This window comes from Varroa destructor, unplaced genomic scaffold (genome assembly GCF_002443255.2).
Source record: "Varroa destructor unplaced genomic scaffold, Vdes_3.0 BEIS01000003.1, whole genome shotgun sequence".
Classification (NCBI taxonomy): Eukaryota; Metazoa; Arthropoda; class Arachnida; order Mesostigmata; family Varroidae; genus Varroa; species Varroa destructor.
In genome coordinates, this window is record NW_019211456.1 from 42,931,978 (window position 1) to 42,953,465 (window position 21,488).

A 21,488-nucleotide genomic window follows, 5' to 3' on the forward strand; every position below is an offset into this window, starting at 1 on the left:
CAGAAACCGACCTGGTTCATCTAGGCCAACTAGATGCGGCTGATTTCAACAAGTTTTTGTCTCGGATTGCCACATTTTTCAATGAAGAAGGCGTCGTAAGTGTCTCTGAAGTAACTGTACAAAACAAGTCAAAAAGATTTTGATTACACATAAACGAGAAGAATTCTGCCATTGTCTTTCTATTGTATAGTTTTCCCCATTCCAATTAGCATCTACTGATTGCAGCGTAACTTATAACCCGTTTTGTTACTTACTTATTTTCTAATTTCTCAAAAACTAGTGATCGCTCCAAAAAGAGTTTAGTTTAAATCTATTTGACAGCATTCGTTTTCACGCAAGATTTTTTAGCTGTTCCTTATTTCTAGTAGCAGCACTTACTGCGATGGACGCATGATCTAATACCTAATTTATTATTAGATCATTTCTTACTAGTGATGCCGCTTCTCCCTTTACGAATATTTCGGATTTAAAACAGAATCATCATTGGTTATCGAAACCACCGTCGCTTTCTCCACCCAACTGTGCGATGTTCGGGTGGCGGCTGACGTCGTGCAATATGCTCACGTGCGAATTGTGTGGTTCAAAGCTTTTCGCGGAGGTCAGTGCAAAACTGCCTGCCCATATCGGTAAGCAAAGATATATATATATATATATATATATACACTGTAGATCTAAGATAAGTAAGATGGTTACTGATTGAGTTATCGCAAATATATATATATATATATATACATATGCGATGTATGCATAACCGTAAAAGATTGCATTGTTATACATAGCACGCAAATGCCTCAAGGAAATCGAGCGAAATCTTCGTTCAGGCCATACGAAGGGTTGTGCGTTTCGTTTTGCTCCCTGTCCGGATCACTTCAAATATATCTCGCCCACCGCAGCGGCAGCACTAGTAGCTGCTTTTGAACAGCGGCTTGAATCACTTAGTGTGCTTAAGCAGGATCTACCTTGTGTGACAATGGATGAATTTGATCAGCTTGATAAAATCAAACGTGATAGCGATCTCAAGGTAAGTCATGCCATTTCTGATTTTTGATGAAACTCGTTATGATTTAAATATTCGTATCAACTATTAAATAATAGTCAAAATAGAGATAAAAATGTATAGTATGTTGTGTCTAGGCGGCTTTTTTTTTTATGTATGGTTGACTCCATTGGGCGCTTATGGGTTGTTCCTTTACAGGATACACCGACGGAGTTGGTGATCCTAGCGCTTCTTGGTTGGGAGCACCACTCAACGGCGTATAATAAATTTGTATTCATCCGATGCGGTTTCTGTTTTCGTAAAGTTTGTACGATGTTTTACCGAAAGCTAACCAGGTACACGATCATCACCTTACTAAGTGAATATTCAATTCTATTCCATTTCTTCATTTACAATATCATAGCATTCAATATGTAAATAATGTCACTACAGCGGCTGCATATACTTACTACTTTATGGATGATACCATGGAATTGGTACTAGCGCGCTCCTATTTCAGATGCGCTTCGATGAAACTGTTTAGAATATAAAGTTTCGAAAAAAAATCATATATACCTCAGCCGGTATTTTTCGCAGTATTATTTCGCTTCGACATGGTTATAGGGCATCGCAAACAAAACAATGAAGCAAATACTTCAACAAAGAGTATCTAAACAAAGCAAACAGTAACATTCTACACATGTCTTTAGTAGCAATAATCATACAAATCGGTCAACAGAAATCCAATTCCTAAAAACTAAAGATAATATTAAGTTTTTTATTGATTTCTCGTACAGAGAGGAGGAAGGCCTTGTCGAGGAAGCGCAACACAAGATGTGTGAAGAGAGCCAAGCTTCCTCGCCGGCGGGTGGTACTAGCGGAGTTTCCGGTGATAGTGACCAGCCCAATTCGTTAGAAAGAAAGCGCAGAGGCTCGAAGGATATTCTTGAGGCGAGAACCATCGTGCAAGGCGGAAAAAAGAAACGACGGCCACAGGATCAATTGAATCCTTTTTTCGAGCATAGATCCTGGTGTGCATGGATCTCGAAGGAGTGCAGGGACAGTCCGCTTGGTTGGAAGGTGCTTCTCGATCTCCTCGTTAATCACCATAAACGTCTTCAGGACGGCAGGGCGATAAACAATAGTAATTTGATTTTAATCAATTGATACGTGTAGATATCTGGAGGCTTACATATTTAACAAACGTATATTTTTTTCGACCCAATACCGCTTATAGATAATTGGATTCGAAGTTTTGCCAGTATATATACAAGTTTTTACCCTCTTATGAGTATAATTGGATTCGAAGTTTTGCCAGTATATATACAAGTTTTTACCCTCTTATGAGTAAAGGGTTTTTTTTGCTCTGGTTCTATTCTCAAAAATGTGAGAGACTTTCTAGCTAAATAAAAACAATGATTTTCGACAGTCTTCGTAGACAAGTAAGTCGCGTTTTAGGATATGCTGAGAGAGTAAATTTCTTTATGAAACTCATGCTGTGCTCTTATATAAATATATATATATGGTGGTAAAAATGTCAAGTGCCATATTAGTCAAATCAGCAACGTCTTTTATCGCTTTCCAAAATAGAGCTCACTGAACAGCTCTACGACTCCTAGATCTGCTCAAACTACCATGATATTATGATTAATAACGGTATAGCTCACTGGGCTTCTAATTTTTTTGGACATGTTCTTGTAGTGTCGCATGCTCAAGCGATAGCGGCGGCGGAAAATGCGGTGGAAAAGCTACGCAGAAAGAGTGATTATTGGAAAGAGAAGCTTCTACCGGCCTCCCGTGTCGGTCTTGAGGATGCTAATACAAACAACGAGAACCGAGGCAGTCAAAATAACAACAACAACAACTGTACGAACAACAACAACAACAACAACAATAATAATGGTGCCGACAGAAGTGATGCCAGTAAGAACAGCTGTCCGACTACCACTGAATCGGAAGGAAAAAGCCCAACCGGAAATAATACCAGTAATCATTTAAAGAAGTCAAATCCAATAAACGAAGTAATTGTGGCCGAGAAACAGCAAGGGTCTCAGGTGATCATAGATGACCGCTAGTTTCTGAATCTGTTTAAAAATTGTATCATACATTTAATTCACGACTGCCTAACTTTTTTTTTTATAATCCATTATCATCTACAGATCTTTTTCGTAAAAAAAACCCTAATACCATTGTACAGCACATCTTTTGATGGTGTCATCGTTTACGATGTTTCTGCTTCTTTTGTAACACCGTGACGAGAAGGCCACTTAAATATCTGGATTTCAGCTGTTTCTATTGACATCGTAATCCACCATGCTTACCTGTAAAACGGAAACTGGCCAATCTGCCGGGATGTCTCTGGTTTCTCCTCTGGCTTCTTGCGGCTAAATGTAGATAATGTATTATATAACGGATATATTGCTTACGGAGCTTTTGCATGTGAGCTGTTACCGGATAAACGACCTTGGTCGAAATTGTGAACTTTACCCCTTAAACTGATGGATTCAGATACTCTATCGTGATAGCAAATGTATTTTTATATTAGCAGGGCATTTATGTTATATCAGACATTCTTAAACGACATTAAAGCCAAGTTTCAAGACTTAGAGGAAGCACAAGTGACAACATACTACACTGTCTGTAAATATTGCGTGATTTTTATGTAGAAATAAAATGATATGGCGCATCAGTGTATATTACTGCTACTAGAGCTGAGCAATATTACTTTACCGTTACGCGACACGAATAAGGTGCTATAGTACCTTAATATTTCATCGGGACTCTATGTATACGGACATAAAAATAGAAACTTACTGAAATTTATCGAGCAATGAATGAACTAAATGATATTGCCGCTAATTGTGAATATAAATAAGAGTTTTGTAATTTAATGCTAAAATGCTATGATCTTATTTCATATCTAGTCAACTGGAATTTTGATAATTTGGGCAAATTTGGTACTGATTAGAAATAACGGGAGTCACACGTTCGTTTTTACAAGAAGATAAATGAAAACACTTTTTATGATGAATAACGACGCTAATTATACAATTAGCTTACAAGTGGCTTAGAACTGTTGGGTAACGTACTGCTAGCAGGCGACAGCAAAAACATTTTCAGACAAAGCTCGTTAAGCTATACAAGTGATGAGAGCTCTCCTGGTTATATTAAAAAAGTGCATGAAAATAAATGGAAAAAAATTTTAGAAACTCGGGCAAACGGCGGGGTCAAAGAACTGCGAGAAACGAGGAAGGTATATTTGCGTATTTAATAGATAAAAAGAGAAACAATGCTTCTCCTAAATAAAGTGGATATTCATCTCGATTTCTGCCCATTTCTGGATAGCACAGGTTCGCTAGGAATTCGTCCTACACTAGCCCCTGGATAAAACTTCCATTCGTCGAAATCTTACTTTTTTGGAACCAGTGCCCCAACTCAGTAGTCTCTTTCAAAATATTTTGCAAGCTTAAATCAAAAGTCTACTGAATTTCATTTTGGCACATAAAAAATATCTGGTGCCTGAAAAAGAATCTACTGAATGTATTACCTTATCTTTTGTTTTGGAACACCATACACATGCTGAAGTCAGCTGGGTAGGGTGAAAACTCTTCGTTTTGTTTTTGTTTGTGAAGATCGATAATAATGCCTCGAACTGCCACACAAGTTTGCCTTACATATAAATAGAAAAAACTCTAGATTAGTAGTATTACAGATAAGTCTCTGCTCACGCGTTAAAAATAGTATAGCTCAAATGTATTTGCCAACACAAAGAATGGCTTTATTGATTCTCATCTACAGCAAAAAATAAACACTTTGTTTTGTTTTCTTTTTGAGATACAGTAGTATACACACTGGCAGCTTTTACACTTTGTTCGACTCTGTCTTTTACAACATTAATTTATATATGTTCATGTCTAACCCACTTCGTCTATTTTGACTCATTGCTTTGGTCATCATTTCCAAAATTAAAGGAAACAGAAACATTATGTACACATATTCGATAAAGGATGCACGAACGCCTATACCACTCGGGATAGTTCTCAACCGCACAGGGATATACTTTTGTGCCCTTTTTTTCCGAATCAGTTAATATATACCTTACATATTTTATTTGTTTACCCTAAATACTCAGGCGCTCATCGTTCGCACTCAACCCGGAGCCCATATGAATGTCTAACTATCAATTACTATACAACTGACTATTAGACACGAATTCTCAATCCTAGTTACACATACCCCGCACTCAACTACCGGTAATATAAATACCTAGCTTTAATAATACAACATCAGTACCATGTTGTTATTTATGTATTAGCACACAAATCTAGGGACTTAATCATTTATTTGTGGGCCTTACTTAAATTTAAGATCGCTTTGATATTTCTGGCATAGCTACCCCGTACTCTTTTAATTTATGGTGTGGAACTTGACGTAAGCTTGAGGTGGTCAACTTCCTGGCGGGCTTTTCTAGTTAAACTATTGCGAAAGGAACGGCAAAAGTAGGTAGTCTGTCGGTAGGCTAGCGCGCCGCCGTCTTGTAAGTAGCGCTCGCCTAAAACAGGTAAATTACTGCTAGATCTGTAGTAACTTTTACAATATAGCCGCTTGTTAAATGGGGATCTATTACAAGAATAGTTATATCCCTTTTTTTAACGCCATTGATTGTTTCTCTTTGAATTTTATATTATTATGTGACATTTCAATTGAGCTCCCATAGACTTCCGATTTTAAAGAGCACAATTCAACATGCGGATTTAAAGAAAAACATAGCTGCCATTTAGCATGGTTTAGCTACTGATAGGCAGTATTGTCAAAATGGCGAATCTTTTTCGTTGTTGATCTCTGATAATTGTTTCTATCCAGGTTAAGTTTTTGCCGCTGGCATTGTGCGGTGGTGCTGAAGGCTCATTTGAACTGAGAGTTTTCCTGAAGATCCCTCTCGGCCATGTACAGTTTCTTCGTAATGAGATGCTGGCGCACAGTCCGAAAAAGACTCGAGCTCCCCGCTAACAGCAGCAGAACAGCCACTACGCTATGCTGCCAATAGCGCGCCGTCACCAACATCCACAACTGACTGCTAATCTGCAACAAAAAACGATCATCCACAACAACAACAGCAATAAAAAGAATAGTTTGTTTCCATCCTCCCCAATCTCAAACATTGTGTCTATGCTGATCATGTTTGGCGTTGCACTTTAGCATAAAAGTGAGTTGAAATCTACGAGAACTTAGCAGCAGTTCCAGTTTCCGATGTTCATATGCTAAGTGGAAATCTACTATTTTCGATTGAATGTCACTTAGAATTGGGTCACTATTTTAGGGGATATGTGCGAATCTTAGAAACTAACGGTACCTGAAGTATAATGAGTAACATGAGAACTCGCGTCAGCTGTTGAGGTTGCGAGAACAGTGCGTATAGCCGGAGATGGGACACGTTGCCCGGCTCGGCAGCGTTGCAGACAGCTTCCGCACGGAAGTACTCTTTTGTTCGCACCTATTACATAAGTATCCAAAACTGATGAATTGGTTTTTGCACAATATTCAATCGCCAGATTGTGCATAAAAATAGTATGCTTAGTAATTTCATTTGTTCTTTAACACATTCATCCTGCAGAAATTGATTTACTGACCTTTACTAGATTGTTCTGCGGCCAGAAACAATGATCAGACCATAGATGGTGCGGAGCATGTCGGGGCTCCACGCGCTGCCACCTACCGAGATGCACCGCGCACCTGAGATTTTTGCATTTAACAGCATTTCATAACAGTTAAGTGAAAATATCTTAGTATTATGTAGACGCGTATATATGCGATTGTGACATTTGCATAACAAATTAGCTCCGATAGAAGCGTCGAAGTACTACCACAGTTCCAAGGGTGGCAGCGGTGAGAAGCAAGTCAACGTGTGTGTAGATTTACAAAAATAGTGATAATAGCAAATAAATAAAAGCGCATGCTAGCCATTGTTATGTAGTACTAATAATGTACACTGTTGGCGTACTAGTAAATCCATAACCTTAACTGAGGTAGATGTCGCATGACGACCTCATGTGTTGAGTCATCCCATCATAGTCCTAGCTAGACTAGAATATCGATTATTTTTAAGTACGATTGTAATAAACGCCGAACAAAATTATTCCATACTTCGGCGACTCACCTATGGACTGCGTCAATATAAACAGGGTCAAAATAGTAATTTGCATATAGCGATAATGCCCCAAGCCAGGTGGCCCATCCGTGGGCGAATAAAGCACAGAAGTCCACATGAAGATGAAACGACATCAACGCGCAAGGCTCAAATGACGCATAATAGTAGACTAGAAGTGAGTCAAATAGGACTAATTTCAAACTGAAAAACGCAACGTGGAACGGGTACAGTTAGAAGTAGCAAAACGCGTGCGTATAAAACGAAAAATAGTTAGACAGGTGTACATTTTAACGTAAGCCGTAAACGTTAATGATCGTGAAATTATCGGGATTTTCAAATGAAGTATTGTACACTCATAACAGTTAAATTTGATTCAAAAGTATCGTATTTGTTAAAGATCATGCTTATGATCGGAGTATCTCGATAACGTCTCACAGCCGTTTGACCCCTCGCCTGCCAATATCCGGCTGTGAATGAACAAATAATAAGACAGAACCGCACCGCCAAATCATAGCCGACGTCTTTCAAATGCCCATCAAATACAAAATTTTACCGAGTATTGAAGTCTGTTCGAAAATTAGCTGCTTCTTGTCGGATGTCTGTTGGTTTTGCGGCGAGGCACGACAGATGATCTGGAGGATCATCACTGCATCCTGTAGGTGACATGAGTGGCGTCCACGTGAAGCCGAACACGCCGCAGTATATAAGACTCGGATAGAGTAAAAATACTAGTGATAACAAGCCATAGGAACGACAGATCTGCAAGAACAGAACAGCGTGTGCACATGGTGTCACGGAATCAATAAGCAGAAATAAAAAGATAGTTATATGCCTATAAAAAATTTTATGCTCACGTGTTGGCAAAATTATTACTCGTATGCATCATACCTGAAATGTCGCAATGCCAAGAACGGGTAATAGGTAAACCACGCCCGCTTCCCTCGGCTTTACGCGCGCCAGCAATGCGCAGGGGAGACGTCGGCATAGGATTGCGCAAATAAACATAGCCGTCGGTCGACAGATCAACTGATAGTTGACTGCGTGATGTTGTTGGGACAACGGGAGCCACCACACGGTATGATAGAGATTCACGTATTGCGCTGTACAATAACGATCGTAGGCATAAAAGAGGTGAAAGAAAATAGAAATATAACAATAAGAAATTAGAATTACTTGGTGTGTAATAACTTGGTTTCTAGAGAGTGGCCTTAAATTTGTACTATAATTGGTAACTGCAAAAGAATCCCTGCTTGTTTTCGAATTATGCCCCGATTCAACAATATCCCAGTGACACAACATCATAGTATCTGCTTCAAAGCGAGTCCATTGCAAATCTGTTATTCCCATAAGATATATATTTACAATTACGGTTAGTTTAAAAGCTAATTTCAAAGGAGGATAATTGCTTTATATTTCTGCTTACTTGTAATAATGAATAAATATACGTAAAGAGGCTACTAGACCTGCACGTATTGTCTTGAACTCTATCTGACACTTTTACAACACATACCATCTTCGCTCTTGATAAAGCTTAACAGCGTTTTGGTGGAAAGAACAGTAATGAACTATATGCGAAGACCATACGCGTACAAAAACATCCTACATGTGTATCCTCGACTGTATCAGTAACAAATCAACAAGAGCTTATTTTTTATATTCTAATTATAATATTGCTATAATTGATATCACCGGAGAAGCAACGCTGACAATACTATTCATTATTTTTCAACAGAAAATCAATTCGTCGATCGATATATCTATATTAATATAAGACAATGACCATGCACCTAGCGACATTCGCTAACAGTAACGTTACGTGAAATTTGCGCTTCGAATCGTGTCGGCTATACCTCGTTCAGTACAAGTAAATTTAATAAATTTAGATATTTCTAATCAGATCTGTAAGCCTGATTTTCTATTTTCTGTGTAACACAAAATAGTATATGAAACCTTAACCTAATTACGGTGATGATGATAACCTACGCTTTTCATATGGGCTCACGCCCGCAAATCAACTTACAAATCAGCGTCACGGCAATTTAAGCTATTACAAAATCCTACTTCAAAGAGCATACATGTTCTAGAGGAGTTTGGTCCCATGCCTGGTATAAACATGACAATAGAATTTTAACTTCGAAAGGAATTAACTTATTGCTAGAATCGAGAACTTTTAAATTAGGCTCTCTTTTCTTGACTTCTAAACCGTTCTTACCTCAAGCGAAAACGAAAGCCTAACATCAGTTGAAGCTACTTACTCAGGCGTATTTTTTTTTCTAGCTATTTGTACACTATACCGATCATCGTTACCGGATATGCGATTTCCTTGATGCATAACAACTTCATCCTAGCTTTAAAAAAACAACAATGCAACCAATATTCGGTCTATCTCTAAACGGAGGACTAAGTTCAAAATTGAAGCCATTCTTTGATCTTCTGACTTTCGTCTATTTAATTGTTATTGTCACAAGTCATCGGACATTTTTCACCACCGAAATTTGCGATACAGCATTACACAGAGTTTGCATCAATATTATAGGAGAACAATATTAAAATCCGATTCACGTCACCTATTTTAAATGTAGGCTACAATAAAAAGGAAAAAGAATTGCCCCCTTGATTACCTGCAAGGCAGATTAGAGCGAACATGCTTGCGGACAGCTGGAAACGAAGAGGCGATGGTGTACTGACAGCCGGCCTCGGCAGATGTCTTGGTAGAGGGGGCGGCCCTGGAGGCTCTTCACTTTTACATGACGACACCTGCACTCGTCGTCCTCCGGCTCCTCGAGCCATCTTCTTTGAGCGACGCCACTATCAGCGTTCGTTCCGTTGCCAACAGCACTATGCCACTAGTTCAGATTCAGAGTCAACGCTGTTCTTCTGCCAGACACCGCTGCTTTGCAGGACTAGAAACAATTGCTTGAGTGTAACGTATTCGTTCCAAACCTACCAGCCTGACCTTTTTATACAGTTCTTATGAAGCCCATGCTAGACTTTACCACTGTTGAATTGCACCCCTATAACAGCTAATGTGAAGAAGGTTGCATCCTTCGCTTAATTTTATATTATTTGCTGTGATTACTGTGTATTACTATGTGCATCTTGAGTGAAGTGCACAGCGCTAAATGTCGCTTATATAGAGATATTACCCGAAGCACAACACAACTGGTATACCACCACCCAATTCGCTCGTGACTACAGGTCTTTCTCAGCGTTTTTGTTACAATAAACAACACATCTCGCTCTTTACAAGCCGAGCTACTCGCGCGCATCGCCTTAAAGGTCTCCCTGTGCTGCAAAATCAGCTGGGGCACCGCCGAACAACACAGGAGCAAGGACTGACATATAAATAACCAAATGTAAATTTGTCTTTAAACGTATGTACGTCCGTCCGCGATGAAACGACAGCCATCACAGGGATTGTATTTGTGAAAATAGGGAAACAACTTCTCGTGTATATATGTATATATATATATATATATATATAGGCGACTAGTGTGAATTGGACAAAGACGCTTCACAGATACGCCGATTTAAGCAATGGAAACAAGATTAATTGTCATGATGATGTTATCTTATACATTATCCTTAATTGGCTATTTTATGCTTTAGTTGCAGTTTGCAGAACAATTGTATTGACCGATACGATTGTTGTGCAAACTGTTTTTTTGTTACGCGTTAACCAGATGGCATAAAACAGCAGTGCGAAAGGAGCGAGAGAAAATTTACCTGCACGGTTCTGTGCGTATTCAGCCTCTGATTTAAACCGTGCTCTTTTTGCCGACGTCATCGCGTATGTCAGCATAAGCTCCTACGGTGAGAAAAAGGATAGTGAATGGCTTAGCCGAAGCTGTCACTGGCGGCGCTACTAGTCACATGTCCATGATTCTGACTATGTCCAGCAATTAGCGCTAGCGGCGCTAGTCTGTTTGGTCAGCCTGTCGTGGGCTGCTGTTCATCGTATGGTGATAGTCTATACTTTTACTGCTGACACCGCCGCTGTTACGGTTTATCTTTTTTCACTGATATTATCGTCGTTTGTCGTCTGCTTTACCACTGCTGCTGCCGCTGGTGCCGCCGCGAAGTCGTCGGCGCTTTGCTGTCAATAATGACAGTGGCGATCGGGTGAGAGAGGTAAGAAAAGAGAGTGATTGCTCCTAGTGGTCGTAATCGCGGCGACGGAGTGTCGCTCTGCTCTGCCGCTAGCGCTAGTTAATGCTATCGCTGCTGTCGCAAGCAAATCCAACGCCCCACTGCTGTTGTTGTTGTTGGTGTTGCCGTTCCGTTCGCTACGTTGCAGCAGCTGTTAGCGTAGGCCTGCGCCTTTAGTTGTTCGCTTGCTGATTGGCTGGCTTGCGTCTGTCGGGCAAACAGACAGGTCAGTTGTAGTAAAAGGCAGCCGTGCATCGACGTGCTACAGATTCGTCGTCAATTGAATCTGAAGATCGCCGCAGCAACCGCGACTCTAAGCGACAGACAGGAAAACAACAGATCTAATTTAACACGGAGCAGATCTATCGATTTCGATAGGAGTGCGGTGAACAGACAGCCAGACGAACGAACGTGAGGTATTTCGATAGTTGAATAACACTGCACTGTACCACGGGTACGGACACTAGTGTACTCTGTATATTCGACGGTTCCGGCTCGCCCCAAGTGGCTTTGTGAGAAGGTTATTATTGGACAGCTGACCAGAAGGTAGACAAGCAGGCATTACAGATTGTACCGCTAGTGGCCTGATCCCCTTCTGGTCTATTAGTGTTTCTGATGTCCACCGTGTTTCCAGTTAATGCTATCATCAGCTGACGAGGAGAAGCGAATCAGCGCCTATCCGAGAAATCAGCCATAACTAACGGGTCAGAAACAAATTCGTATCCGTCATCACACCTGTGACGACAGTATTGTCATTCCGTCATAACACAGTTCCAAACGACTTACTGATAGAGATCGGCAAGTCAAGCACATCAAGATGTCGTACGCGTATCTCTTTAAGTACATCATCATCGGAGACACGGGTAAGTGTGCTGTTGCCGTTGTTATCATTAGCGTTATTAAGATCGTGCTGGGCCGAATACATCTATACTAGATCAGGCACGTTCGAGCCTGGTGTGGAATAGGACAGCCCGAACGACATTGTTTGAGAGGATATAGTGGCTTGGTCCATGTACAACCTGCATTACTAACACTGCTGCCATTTGTATGTCTGCATGTCTATCCTAGTACGTATTTTAGCGTGCGTATGTTCATAAGGTGTATTTGTATTCATGTCGAGGGAAAGAAAGCGTAGATGCAGTACGAATAGCGAGATCGTTATGTGGCGAGAAAAATCCCTTGATCGGTTGATTTATTTGCGTTGCCTGCCACCACTGCGTAGTCACAGCGTAGCCTCTTTCCAGTCTCGTTTGTGCCTTTCACCTGCAGCAATCCAAGGAACACGGAACAAGGCAAAAACGTACGCCACACAGATGAAACAGTACCAGAAACAATAAGGAGACAAGATTTCCATTTATTCGTATAGAAGACATTGTTATGCTGCCGGATGACTACATGCTCAATGTGCAGTGGAAATATTGCTCTTAGCAGGATGTGGTATACAATAGCGTTTTATCGGCAATCGAAAGCGGACTGATTGAAATGGAACGTACACAAATAATGATGCTGAACAAGTCAGATCACAAAATATGACCTATATATACCCCATCTGTCTATTAGACATGGCCTGGTAATATGAAGGACAAGCCATTCATGCAGGAGGTGCAGCGGTTCGTATCGCGCATATAATCTATTTTAATGTTGTTATAGTAGACAATGTGGCATTTTGTTTGTGCAACGCCGATATTTAGGGTTGGAGTATTCTATCAGAATAATTTCGGCGATGCGGTTAAAAAACGAACGGTAGAACTTGGAACTCAGGGGGGTTTCGCAAGTAATGATAAATACTAAAAAAATCATAGCGTTGCATAAAGCTATTTTATTCTGCGATTTCTCTGGGTTTCTTTTTTTCTGGGTAGCTGCTAGGGCAGTGTCTGATCCTCCGACAAAGTTTTTCTCAGAAAGTCTAGAAGCCATTTAGCAGGGATTGTGCTCCTGCCATGAATTTAGAAGACGCAGCGTGACATTCACATTGGTTGAGGCGCGGATAACTTTAGACCGAACAGTGGGACACTTATATACCTAATGAAATTAGCTTCCATTCCTCCCTGAAGTCGACTACAATCACACTCTTTCTTACACTGAACTTACAGATGATAATGAGTGATGAAATACAATCTATCCATTGGGCCCTTGCAACTAATTCTTGCAGGCGTTTGCATTTGGAATCATCACCTTAAATATATCACGATATGTTAGATTCACATGTAAGCTAAGGTGGTAACGTGATTGCTTGGTACTGCACAACGGAATTAGCGAAACAACTCGCTCTTAGTCAAAAAAGCAATTGTTTTAGCGGCCATTTTATACTCTCAAACTTGTTCACGATTTGACTACACTCACCCACTGGATCGTTAGTGTTCAGGACAATAAATAAGTTCAATACTTTACTATGCTTAGGAATGGTGTAAATTATAGGTGAAAACTGATGAACGTGGCTGCTCTCATACAAAAGAAACAATAATTTTGACGCGTGTCGGAAATAGCTTGTCCATATAATCTTAGCTTATTTTATAAAATGTAAGCTGTTTGATTATGCCCGGCAAACAGCTTGTGGTCAATTTTGTACAATTACCCGCCTTTTTTTTCCATATGGGGTAAAGATTTCTGCTTATAAGCATTAGACAGTACGGAAGTTTAGTACTGTTTCGCGAACGGTGAGCACCGAATGCACCTTTCAACAAGCTGTGATGGGAGGCTCCATGGACAAATGGGCCAGGTTGCAAAAAAGCAAAGAAACTTGATTTTATAAGTAAAAAAGAATAAATAGATGAAAATTAATTTTCTTCATCGTTCATGAGCCAGAACTCTTCATAGCTACTTTTATAACACACTTCGCGTCGCGTCCTACGTTCAGACCCGATTGACCAACAATAGCTGGGTAACTGGCGTCACGTTAGCGGCAGACGCATTGCGTTGGTCGTAGGGTCAGCTTGCAGATTAACACTCAACACGTGCTTATACAGTTCAGGCATGTGAGCTCATACGTGTTCGATCGCGAAAGTTACAGAGAACACATGTAATTTTTTTCTATGTTTACGTTCGTTCGCTTTTTTTATATTATGGAGATGATGATTATGGACGTCACATTATTTTCCGTTTTTCATATGCCAGCATCGACTCAATTTTTGGCCCCTCTAAGGCAAACAAAAAGGATCAAAATGTATGAACTCCTGCTATATTAGGCAAGATGAGGGTCTAGTATAATATAAATAGGTGTTTTCCTTCAAATCTATCTATAGGATTCTTGCGTCAATCTCGTGTGTTTTTCTGGTTTTGTTTATAGGTGTGGGCAAATCTTGCCTTCTCCTTCAATTCACTGATAAGCGCTTCCAGCCCGTCCACGACCTCACCATCGGTAAGATCTGATGTTGTTATAGGGCAAGCATTTGTGCGTGCGAAGAAAACAGCCAACATTGCCGAAATAGTATTCGCTATGCCCCGTTGTCAACGAAATTGTCAACAAAAATTACTTATGTTGTCGTAACTTCGTTATGAATAATGATAATGCCTTCGCCCGTCGATTGCATCTGATTTTATTACTTTAGTTATATGCTAATATACAGTGATATCATTGATAATCTTTTTCAGATCAGCTGAATCTTACTTCTTACCAAAAAAACACCCGGGGTTCGTTCCTGTATCGCGCTCCTTTAACTAGTTAATCCGTAGTAGCGGATGTGACATTTTTGAAAGTCTTACGTCCTTACACACTTTATTTCTTCTCAGGTTATTAACATATAGATAGATTTTGACAGATAGAATGTGGCTGAACAGCACGTGAGGACTTCTTGCACAAAAACACAACACTGTGAGGCAATTGTTTACACCTGCGGCTAAAAAAACGTTCACGGAGGGCCTACAATGAAGCTTTGCATATCTGCACGTCGACGACAGCACACTGCAAGGACATTAATGAAGCTTATAAGGATATCTTGTTTAATTTTCTGTTGTCTTGGAAGGCACATAATCGGGATTGCATCAGCGAAGAAGTTAGATCCGGTAGAATAATATGAAAGTTGTCAAGTGCCAAAAATCGCCTGTAGCGAACCCTATTAAATGCGGCCCAACAAATTATTCTAAGACCTTTATAGGGCTGGGACAGAACACCTATATAGCGTGTTAAATGCGGGGATTAGACTTACTAGGCTAACATTAGCTTTCGTATCATATTATGGTTTCCTGTTAGTATCAGGTAACAACGTAAAGGAAGAATAACGAGACCATGTGGTTGTGGTACACGCTCTTCTCCTTAGACGTCTAAGGGCCTTCATAAGGTTTACTCTGTAGCGGGAGACGAGTCTCTTGAAAACAACTGGCCCGATCTCCGCCTATGGCTGTGTATTTAATCCACTCGTTATGATCAAACACATCAGACGAGCACTTAATAGGCACTAAGTTTGTTTTAAGATATCTGCCGTTCATTCAAACATTTAATTTAAAGCGATAGGAACAAGACGAGGTAAAGTTCGGGATGACATTGAAGTTTTGCTGGTAATTGCATCCGTATGTCATGTCATGTGTGTATGATAACGTATGTCAAGATGTAGGGTCATTGTAAAATTCGAACAAGGTGCGAACAAGCAGGAGAGAATGTATCATAGAACTCGACGTGTTCGATTGTCCCCATTCAGCCATGCAAAACATACTATTCGTGTATAAATATGAAAACGGCGCCTATACTCATTTTCATTTTAGTCCAGGACGATGCCTATCGACATAATGTTGAGCTAATTAAATAAAAAAATGACGTGCGACAAAATGCGTTCTGAAAAGCTTTGGGGAACATATCTTGTGAGCCGCTTACTTTTTGCCTTCAATAGGAAGGAAATAGCTATACTTGAAAGATACGTATTAGAGTTGTGTTAGCCTAACATTGACATTTGTCAGATTTTACAGTGTTATGTAATATTTGTACATCAGCATTGTATGCTGTTGCATATTACGTATCTTTTTTACAACGATTTGTTTGTACTTCAGGAGTTGAATTCGGCGCGCGCATGATCACAATCGATCGGAAGCAAATCAAACTGCAGATTTGGGACACGGCAAGTACTATTCCTATCCGACGCGAGGCCAATATTATGAATTCTTCACACGAAGGTTGCATTTAGCAACCCACAACATATGGTTTTTTTCCAAGCAAAATACTGAAAGATGCGTTGATTTTAATTGTAGTTAGGTTGTCTGGTATTTTCACGCGATATTAGATATAGATTTTAGCTTACAGAGATTGTTTCATTTCTTTTATTCCGATAAATATCATACATTGGAAACTGAGCGTTAAAAACGTCATGTCGCAGTGTCCCTGACAGATACAGTTTGCCGTATGGTGATTATCAAGAATCACCAAACCGCTGTGTTAAGGCATTTGCTTTTACCGCGCAAGAAACACGTAAAACTGCTTAATCTTTGTCTTCGGTTTCAGGCGGGTCAAGAAGCATTCCGTTCAATCACAAGATCGTATTATCGTGGGGCCGCAGGGGCTCTGCTCGTGTATGACATTACCCGAAGGGATACTTTTGACCACTTAACCACGTGGCTTGAGGATGCCCGTCAACATTCGAACTCTAATATGGTTATAATGCTCATTGGAAATAAGAGGTAAATTTAAACGTGTGCACTACCAATCTTTAACACTCTTTAACAGTATTACTATTAAATGACGTTGTCGTAGTTTCCCTACTGTGGTTCTTTCAAGTGGAGTACGTATTTTTACGACCAGTACGTTATTTAGCGGTATTTCAGTTATCTAACTTGTTTGTGAAATTTTTTTTCCAATTTTAGCGACTTGGAAGGCCGTCGTCAGGTGAAGAAAGAGGAAGGCGAAGCGTTTGCGCAGGAACATGGACTGGTCTTCATGGAAACATCGGCCAAAACTGCAGATAACGTTGAAGACGCCTTCATCAAGACCGCAAAAGAGATCTATGAGAAGATTGAGGAAGGTGTTTTCGATATCAACAATGAGGTATGACATGTTATAATACGGCTACTAGGAAACATAGCGTACTTTTTCTTATTATTGATATTATTACCATCGACACCGAGTGGTCGTCGTCGCCATTTGACTTGTGCTCAGGCAGACACACCATATATCGATCCATCTTTAACAGCTATGTAGTCCAGGTACAAAATATTCATTCTCATATGTCCTTGGCATCTTTATCTTTCATACATGTTAAGGGCAACGTATTTTGCTGCGCGTTGTTCAAGGCTATTGCGACTTTTTCTTATCGATCCTAAACTGTGAAACCAGCTCCTTACCTGAGCATTTTATTGCATCCTGTAATGCTGGTTAACGCAGGCCCACTTTACCAGTAGGATAATATTCGTCACTCGTCAACTGTGCTTTCTTTTTTCAATTATCCCGATTCAGCATTTTTTGTTGCAAGAGTAACGCTGTTCAGGTGTTTAAGCTCATCCGAAAAAAGGTATCCCGTAACTAAGCTCCAGCTATCTCGTTATTCTACAACACTTTCTCATTTATTTCTTTCGACTATTTCATTTACTGTGCAGCTATTCCATTATCCCAACATGACTGAGCTTACCTTGTATAACTTCACATAAATATTAAACTGCGTGCGGAATCAAATGAATAAATAAAACATTGTAAGAACATTGATATTTTATTGTTTTCATAAGGAAGTGGCAGGTTTAAGATTTAAAAAAATACTTTTTCTAAAAAACCAGGACCGTGCCCACCGTATAGAAGTCACAGAATAGTGTCTGGAATGTTTCATAAATTTTCAACCGATTCAACGACGGTTATAGCAAAAAAATGTTCCTTAATCTATAGATTCTATTGAAAAAATCGTGTGCTTCCTAGCTAAAACAGATTTTTTTCATGTTCTCATCATATATATATTACTTGTTAAGAGCCGTTTTAAGATGTTCCGTAAATATTAACATACTTACACCCTGAAGGGAATAAGACTAATTATAATGTCTTCTTCCATCTAAGGGTATAAGTTTTATTATTATTAATTCGATTGTTGAACCTCAAGCGAGATAAGTCACCGAGTCTAGACTAAGAAAGTTATCAGCCATTTGTATATTTTTCCCTTGTGGTATAAGTACTATTGATCACGTATCTGGTATAATTGTTTCGTTCCTATTTCAGGCAAACGGCATCAAGCTAGGACCCCAGCAGGCGAGCAGCAGTCCCGGTGGAGCAAATTCTGCCGGCGAAACTCAGTCTGGCGGGTGTTGCTAATAAATATAGAGAGATCATATGCTTAATGTAGAAACATAAACTCAACCAAAAAGTCGAAGCAGCAACAATACAATATTTATAACAATAGCTAACAGCAGATCCGCAGTAAATATACATACAGACACATTTGAGTATGGAAGCAAATGGCGAAATAATGGAAAACGCGAAAAGGATACGGCCGCCGCAATAAGCGGTTTCATCATCTAACAACTAAAAATAATAATATGATATGGCTAACAAAATAATACTAAAAACCAACTAAGTAAGATACGAAATATAGCGTAATAACAGTAGATAAATAACAGGATTAACATTAATATAATAACGGCTATATGATGATCCTATTTTTTCGTGTAAAAGTCACAGTTATGTCAGCAAGAAGGAAAGCTCTACATATAATATATTAAGGATATTTCGGCGTTTTAATGGAGCAAAATCGATGCTGAGAGAAAGCAATTGCATAGAAACGTTGGGTAGGTATGTGAGGACTGATTTGAAATATATCAGTGGGCGGCTGGTAGAGATCGCCTCAAAAACGCGCTGCATATTGCTTCCCCTCCCCGACAATAGAAAATACGACAAAATCCTGTGGACATCAAGGACTTATCATGGGCGGATGTGAACGAGCTGCTTGGAGATGGCTAGGGAAGTTTGGAAATTCATTCGATTGGTTGTTGGTTTTCTGCGCCTAATTGGTTTTAGCTTTTAAAAAAGGAGAGGTTGAATACGGTAAAAGACGACGTGAGGTGATACCCTTAAAGTAGCGATTCAAACACTGAACGGCGTGTCTTTTATTAAAATGTTTTAGGTATACATGTCCGCAGTTATAAACCTCATGGTTGATTCATTGTGCCTCTGTATAACAATTATTTTTTGTTTTTATTATAGCGACTTGTCACGTTGAAATCGATGTTATATGTGGTCATGTAAACTGTATATCATTTACACGGGTAGATTTGTTATTCTTAGGTTGAAGCGCAACGCAATATTGGTGTGGTCGGTCTTAGTTATACGGCTTAGGGTTAAACTAATTTCCGAACAACAGTAGGCGATTTGTCTTGCGAGCGACTTCAGTAGATGTATGACATTTAAACCATTTTTCGTTTGCAAGCCAATCAGCTATCCATGGTGCACAGCATAATAAAGTTTGGTATAAAAGACAATGCGTTGGATGCTTGCGAGGGAAATAATAATTTCGGTAGAGGTGATAATCGTTGTTTGTAATGCAGAAGTAGTGGTAATGGTGGTTACGTCCCGTAAAAACTAGATCTCATCCCTATAAGAAAAGATCTGTTCTTGAAAGATTTGTAGTCGCTTTCTAACCAATGACACTTTTCGCCCCCCTTTCCCGCGTTTTAGAAAACTGCGTGATGTAGTATCATGGCCAGATATCATAATAATGTTATCTGCCCAAAGAGTGTTATTGCAGTTTCTGGGTATCATGGTGCGTATTCAAAACAATGTCTGCGGTATATGCGTGTGCCAGCATGTTTCTGAGCGTGTGGTTGTGTGTGAATCGATGTTTGTGCTCCGCTCTGTATTAATCACAATGGTGATATTGATGGTGATGCTGATAATTGTTCTTGAAAGTGGGTTCTTTGGGGTTGTGGCCTAACAATGAAATAGGCATAAAGACGAGATGCAGGACGACAGAGGCAAAAAGTAATTTTCTTTTCGCCAATTGGTAATGTTTCATTTAAATAGGTGCTAGTGGAGGAATGAAAAGAAAAATTGCTAGTGTCTAGACTCAGAGAAAGAGTACTAATGGTATTTTCAAAACTTGCTTAGAGATCACAGTGCTGTAGACGATGCCGATGCATTAAAACAAGTTAGCTTCGACGAAGATAAAGCAAGAACAACATGTCAAATGGAAATACTCATAGCCTAATGTAGAAGATCTAACGCTAGCGTTGCGTTAGGAAGAGGTTAGGTGAATCGGATTTCTCTTCTTCCCGTGTCAGTTCCCTTTTTCCCGTCACTGCGACTCTTTACACCGTCCTATCGAAAATCACGCTCCCAGTAGCTGTTGTACCGCTAGAGGGCCCCTCAGAATATGTGGTGATATGAGTGGAAGCAGGTGAATTCGTTATTTTAACACGTTTGAAATGGACGTAGGCCATTGTTCTATACCAAGGAAGTAGGGTGACGACAAGGACTAAGTGTGAATACGCGTCAGAAAGATGGTATGCTTTATTTTCGAATATCTATCCTTAATTATCACGATGACATAGATGAACTTCTGTTCGAATGCAGGGAACGACTAGGTAGGTGACGATTAAATCCCGAAATTACGGCCAATATGTGAAACTCATTTATATGAAGTAAAGGTTCCAGGGCAACAGGCTTGTTTCGGGAAACAATATCTTTTGACAGAGCCAATATGTTTAACTTGATAAAGAGAAAAAGTTCTCTTTATCCAGATTTTTCCTCTTGACATAACTGATTACCTATGTTATGTAGCATTGAATTTTCGTAAAATAGACGAGTAGTGGATCCTGACGACATTGCACAGGATGCACAGACCTTGTGCGGTGCTACTATCCGTAATTGCTTTCTAGAAAGAAACACAACTATTACAGTAGAGGGGCAAATATTGAGTACATAAAAAGTGATTGTGACGAACGTATGACAAGACGCACGGTGTCTCGCGGGCGCGAATTCGCGGAAAACGCGACACCGTATGGTTTTTCTTGGTTATACACAACCGATTTATCATTATCACAAAATATTTTCGACTATGATGTTATAAAATAAACATTCAATCATAACAACAGCAAAAATAAGAACAATAGCAGATAACGAAGCGCAGAGGAGAATATAAATCGACTAAATACAGCACAGTACTGCACTCTTCTACCGTAACCTTTCTATAAAGAACAAACAAAAATTAAACTGATAGCACGAAACACTGATAAAGAAAAGTAACTGTAAGGAAACATAACAGCGATAATCATACAAGTATATATGTTGGCATTGTCTACAATAAAGAGTGGTATATTGAA

General features: G+C 39.6%; 3 protein-coding genes across 5 annotated transcripts; 2 read left to right on the top strand and 1 right to left on the bottom strand.

Annotated features, from left to right (window-relative positions):
• Positions 1-2: 2 nt before the first annotated feature.
• Positions 3-3,875, top strand: LOC111248106 (zinc finger C3HC-type protein 1-like). Of its 2 annotated transcripts, none has more exons than XM_022799882.2 (6): positions 3-95; positions 418-626; positions 780-1,021; positions 1,196-1,332; positions 1,774-2,120; positions 2,678-3,875. In XM_022799882.2, the coding sequence occupies exons 1-6, from the start codon at positions 34-36 to the stop codon at positions 3,049-3,051; spliced, it is 1,371 nt and encodes a 456-aa protein (XP_022655617.1). In that variant the 5' UTR covers positions 3-33; the 3' UTR covers positions 3,052-3,875. The 2 variants fall into 2 exon arrangements, with proteins under 2 accessions (XP_022655617.1, XP_022655618.1); XM_022799883.2 differs by having other exon boundaries at positions 1,774-2,056; positions 2,678-2,836.
• An 853-nt stretch (positions 3,876-4,728) lies between these two features.
• LOC111246334 (transmembrane protein 39A) lies at positions 4,729-11,134 on the bottom strand. 2 transcript variants are annotated; one of them, XM_022795780.2, is made up of 8 exons: positions 10,851-11,134; positions 9,746-10,027; positions 8,013-8,224; positions 7,678-7,883; positions 7,134-7,325; positions 6,607-6,709; positions 6,330-6,470; positions 4,729-6,058 (listed from the first exon to the last, which is right to left on the bottom strand). In XM_022795780.2, the coding sequence occupies exons 2-8, from the start codon at positions 9,912-9,914 to the stop codon at positions 5,882-5,884; spliced, it is 1,200 nt and encodes a 399-aa protein (XP_022651515.1). In that variant the 5' UTR covers positions 9,915-10,027; positions 10,851-11,134; the 3' UTR covers positions 4,729-5,881. The 2 variants fall into 2 exon arrangements, with proteins under 2 accessions (XP_022651515.1, XP_022651517.1); XM_022795782.2 differs by lacking the exons at positions 7,134-7,325; positions 10,851-11,134 and having other exon boundaries at positions 9,746-10,780.
• Positions 11,135-11,422: 288 nt separating this feature from the next.
• On the top strand, positions 11,423-21,488 carry Rab2 (RAS oncogene family member Rab2). The gene is made up of 6 exons (XM_022795783.2): positions 11,423-12,136; positions 14,560-14,631; positions 16,254-16,321; positions 16,702-16,877; positions 17,061-17,241; positions 18,394-21,488. The coding sequence occupies exons 1-6, from the start codon at positions 12,091-12,093 to the stop codon at positions 18,484-18,486; spliced, it is 636 nt and encodes a 211-aa protein (XP_022651518.1). The 5' UTR covers positions 11,423-12,090; the 3' UTR covers positions 18,487-21,488.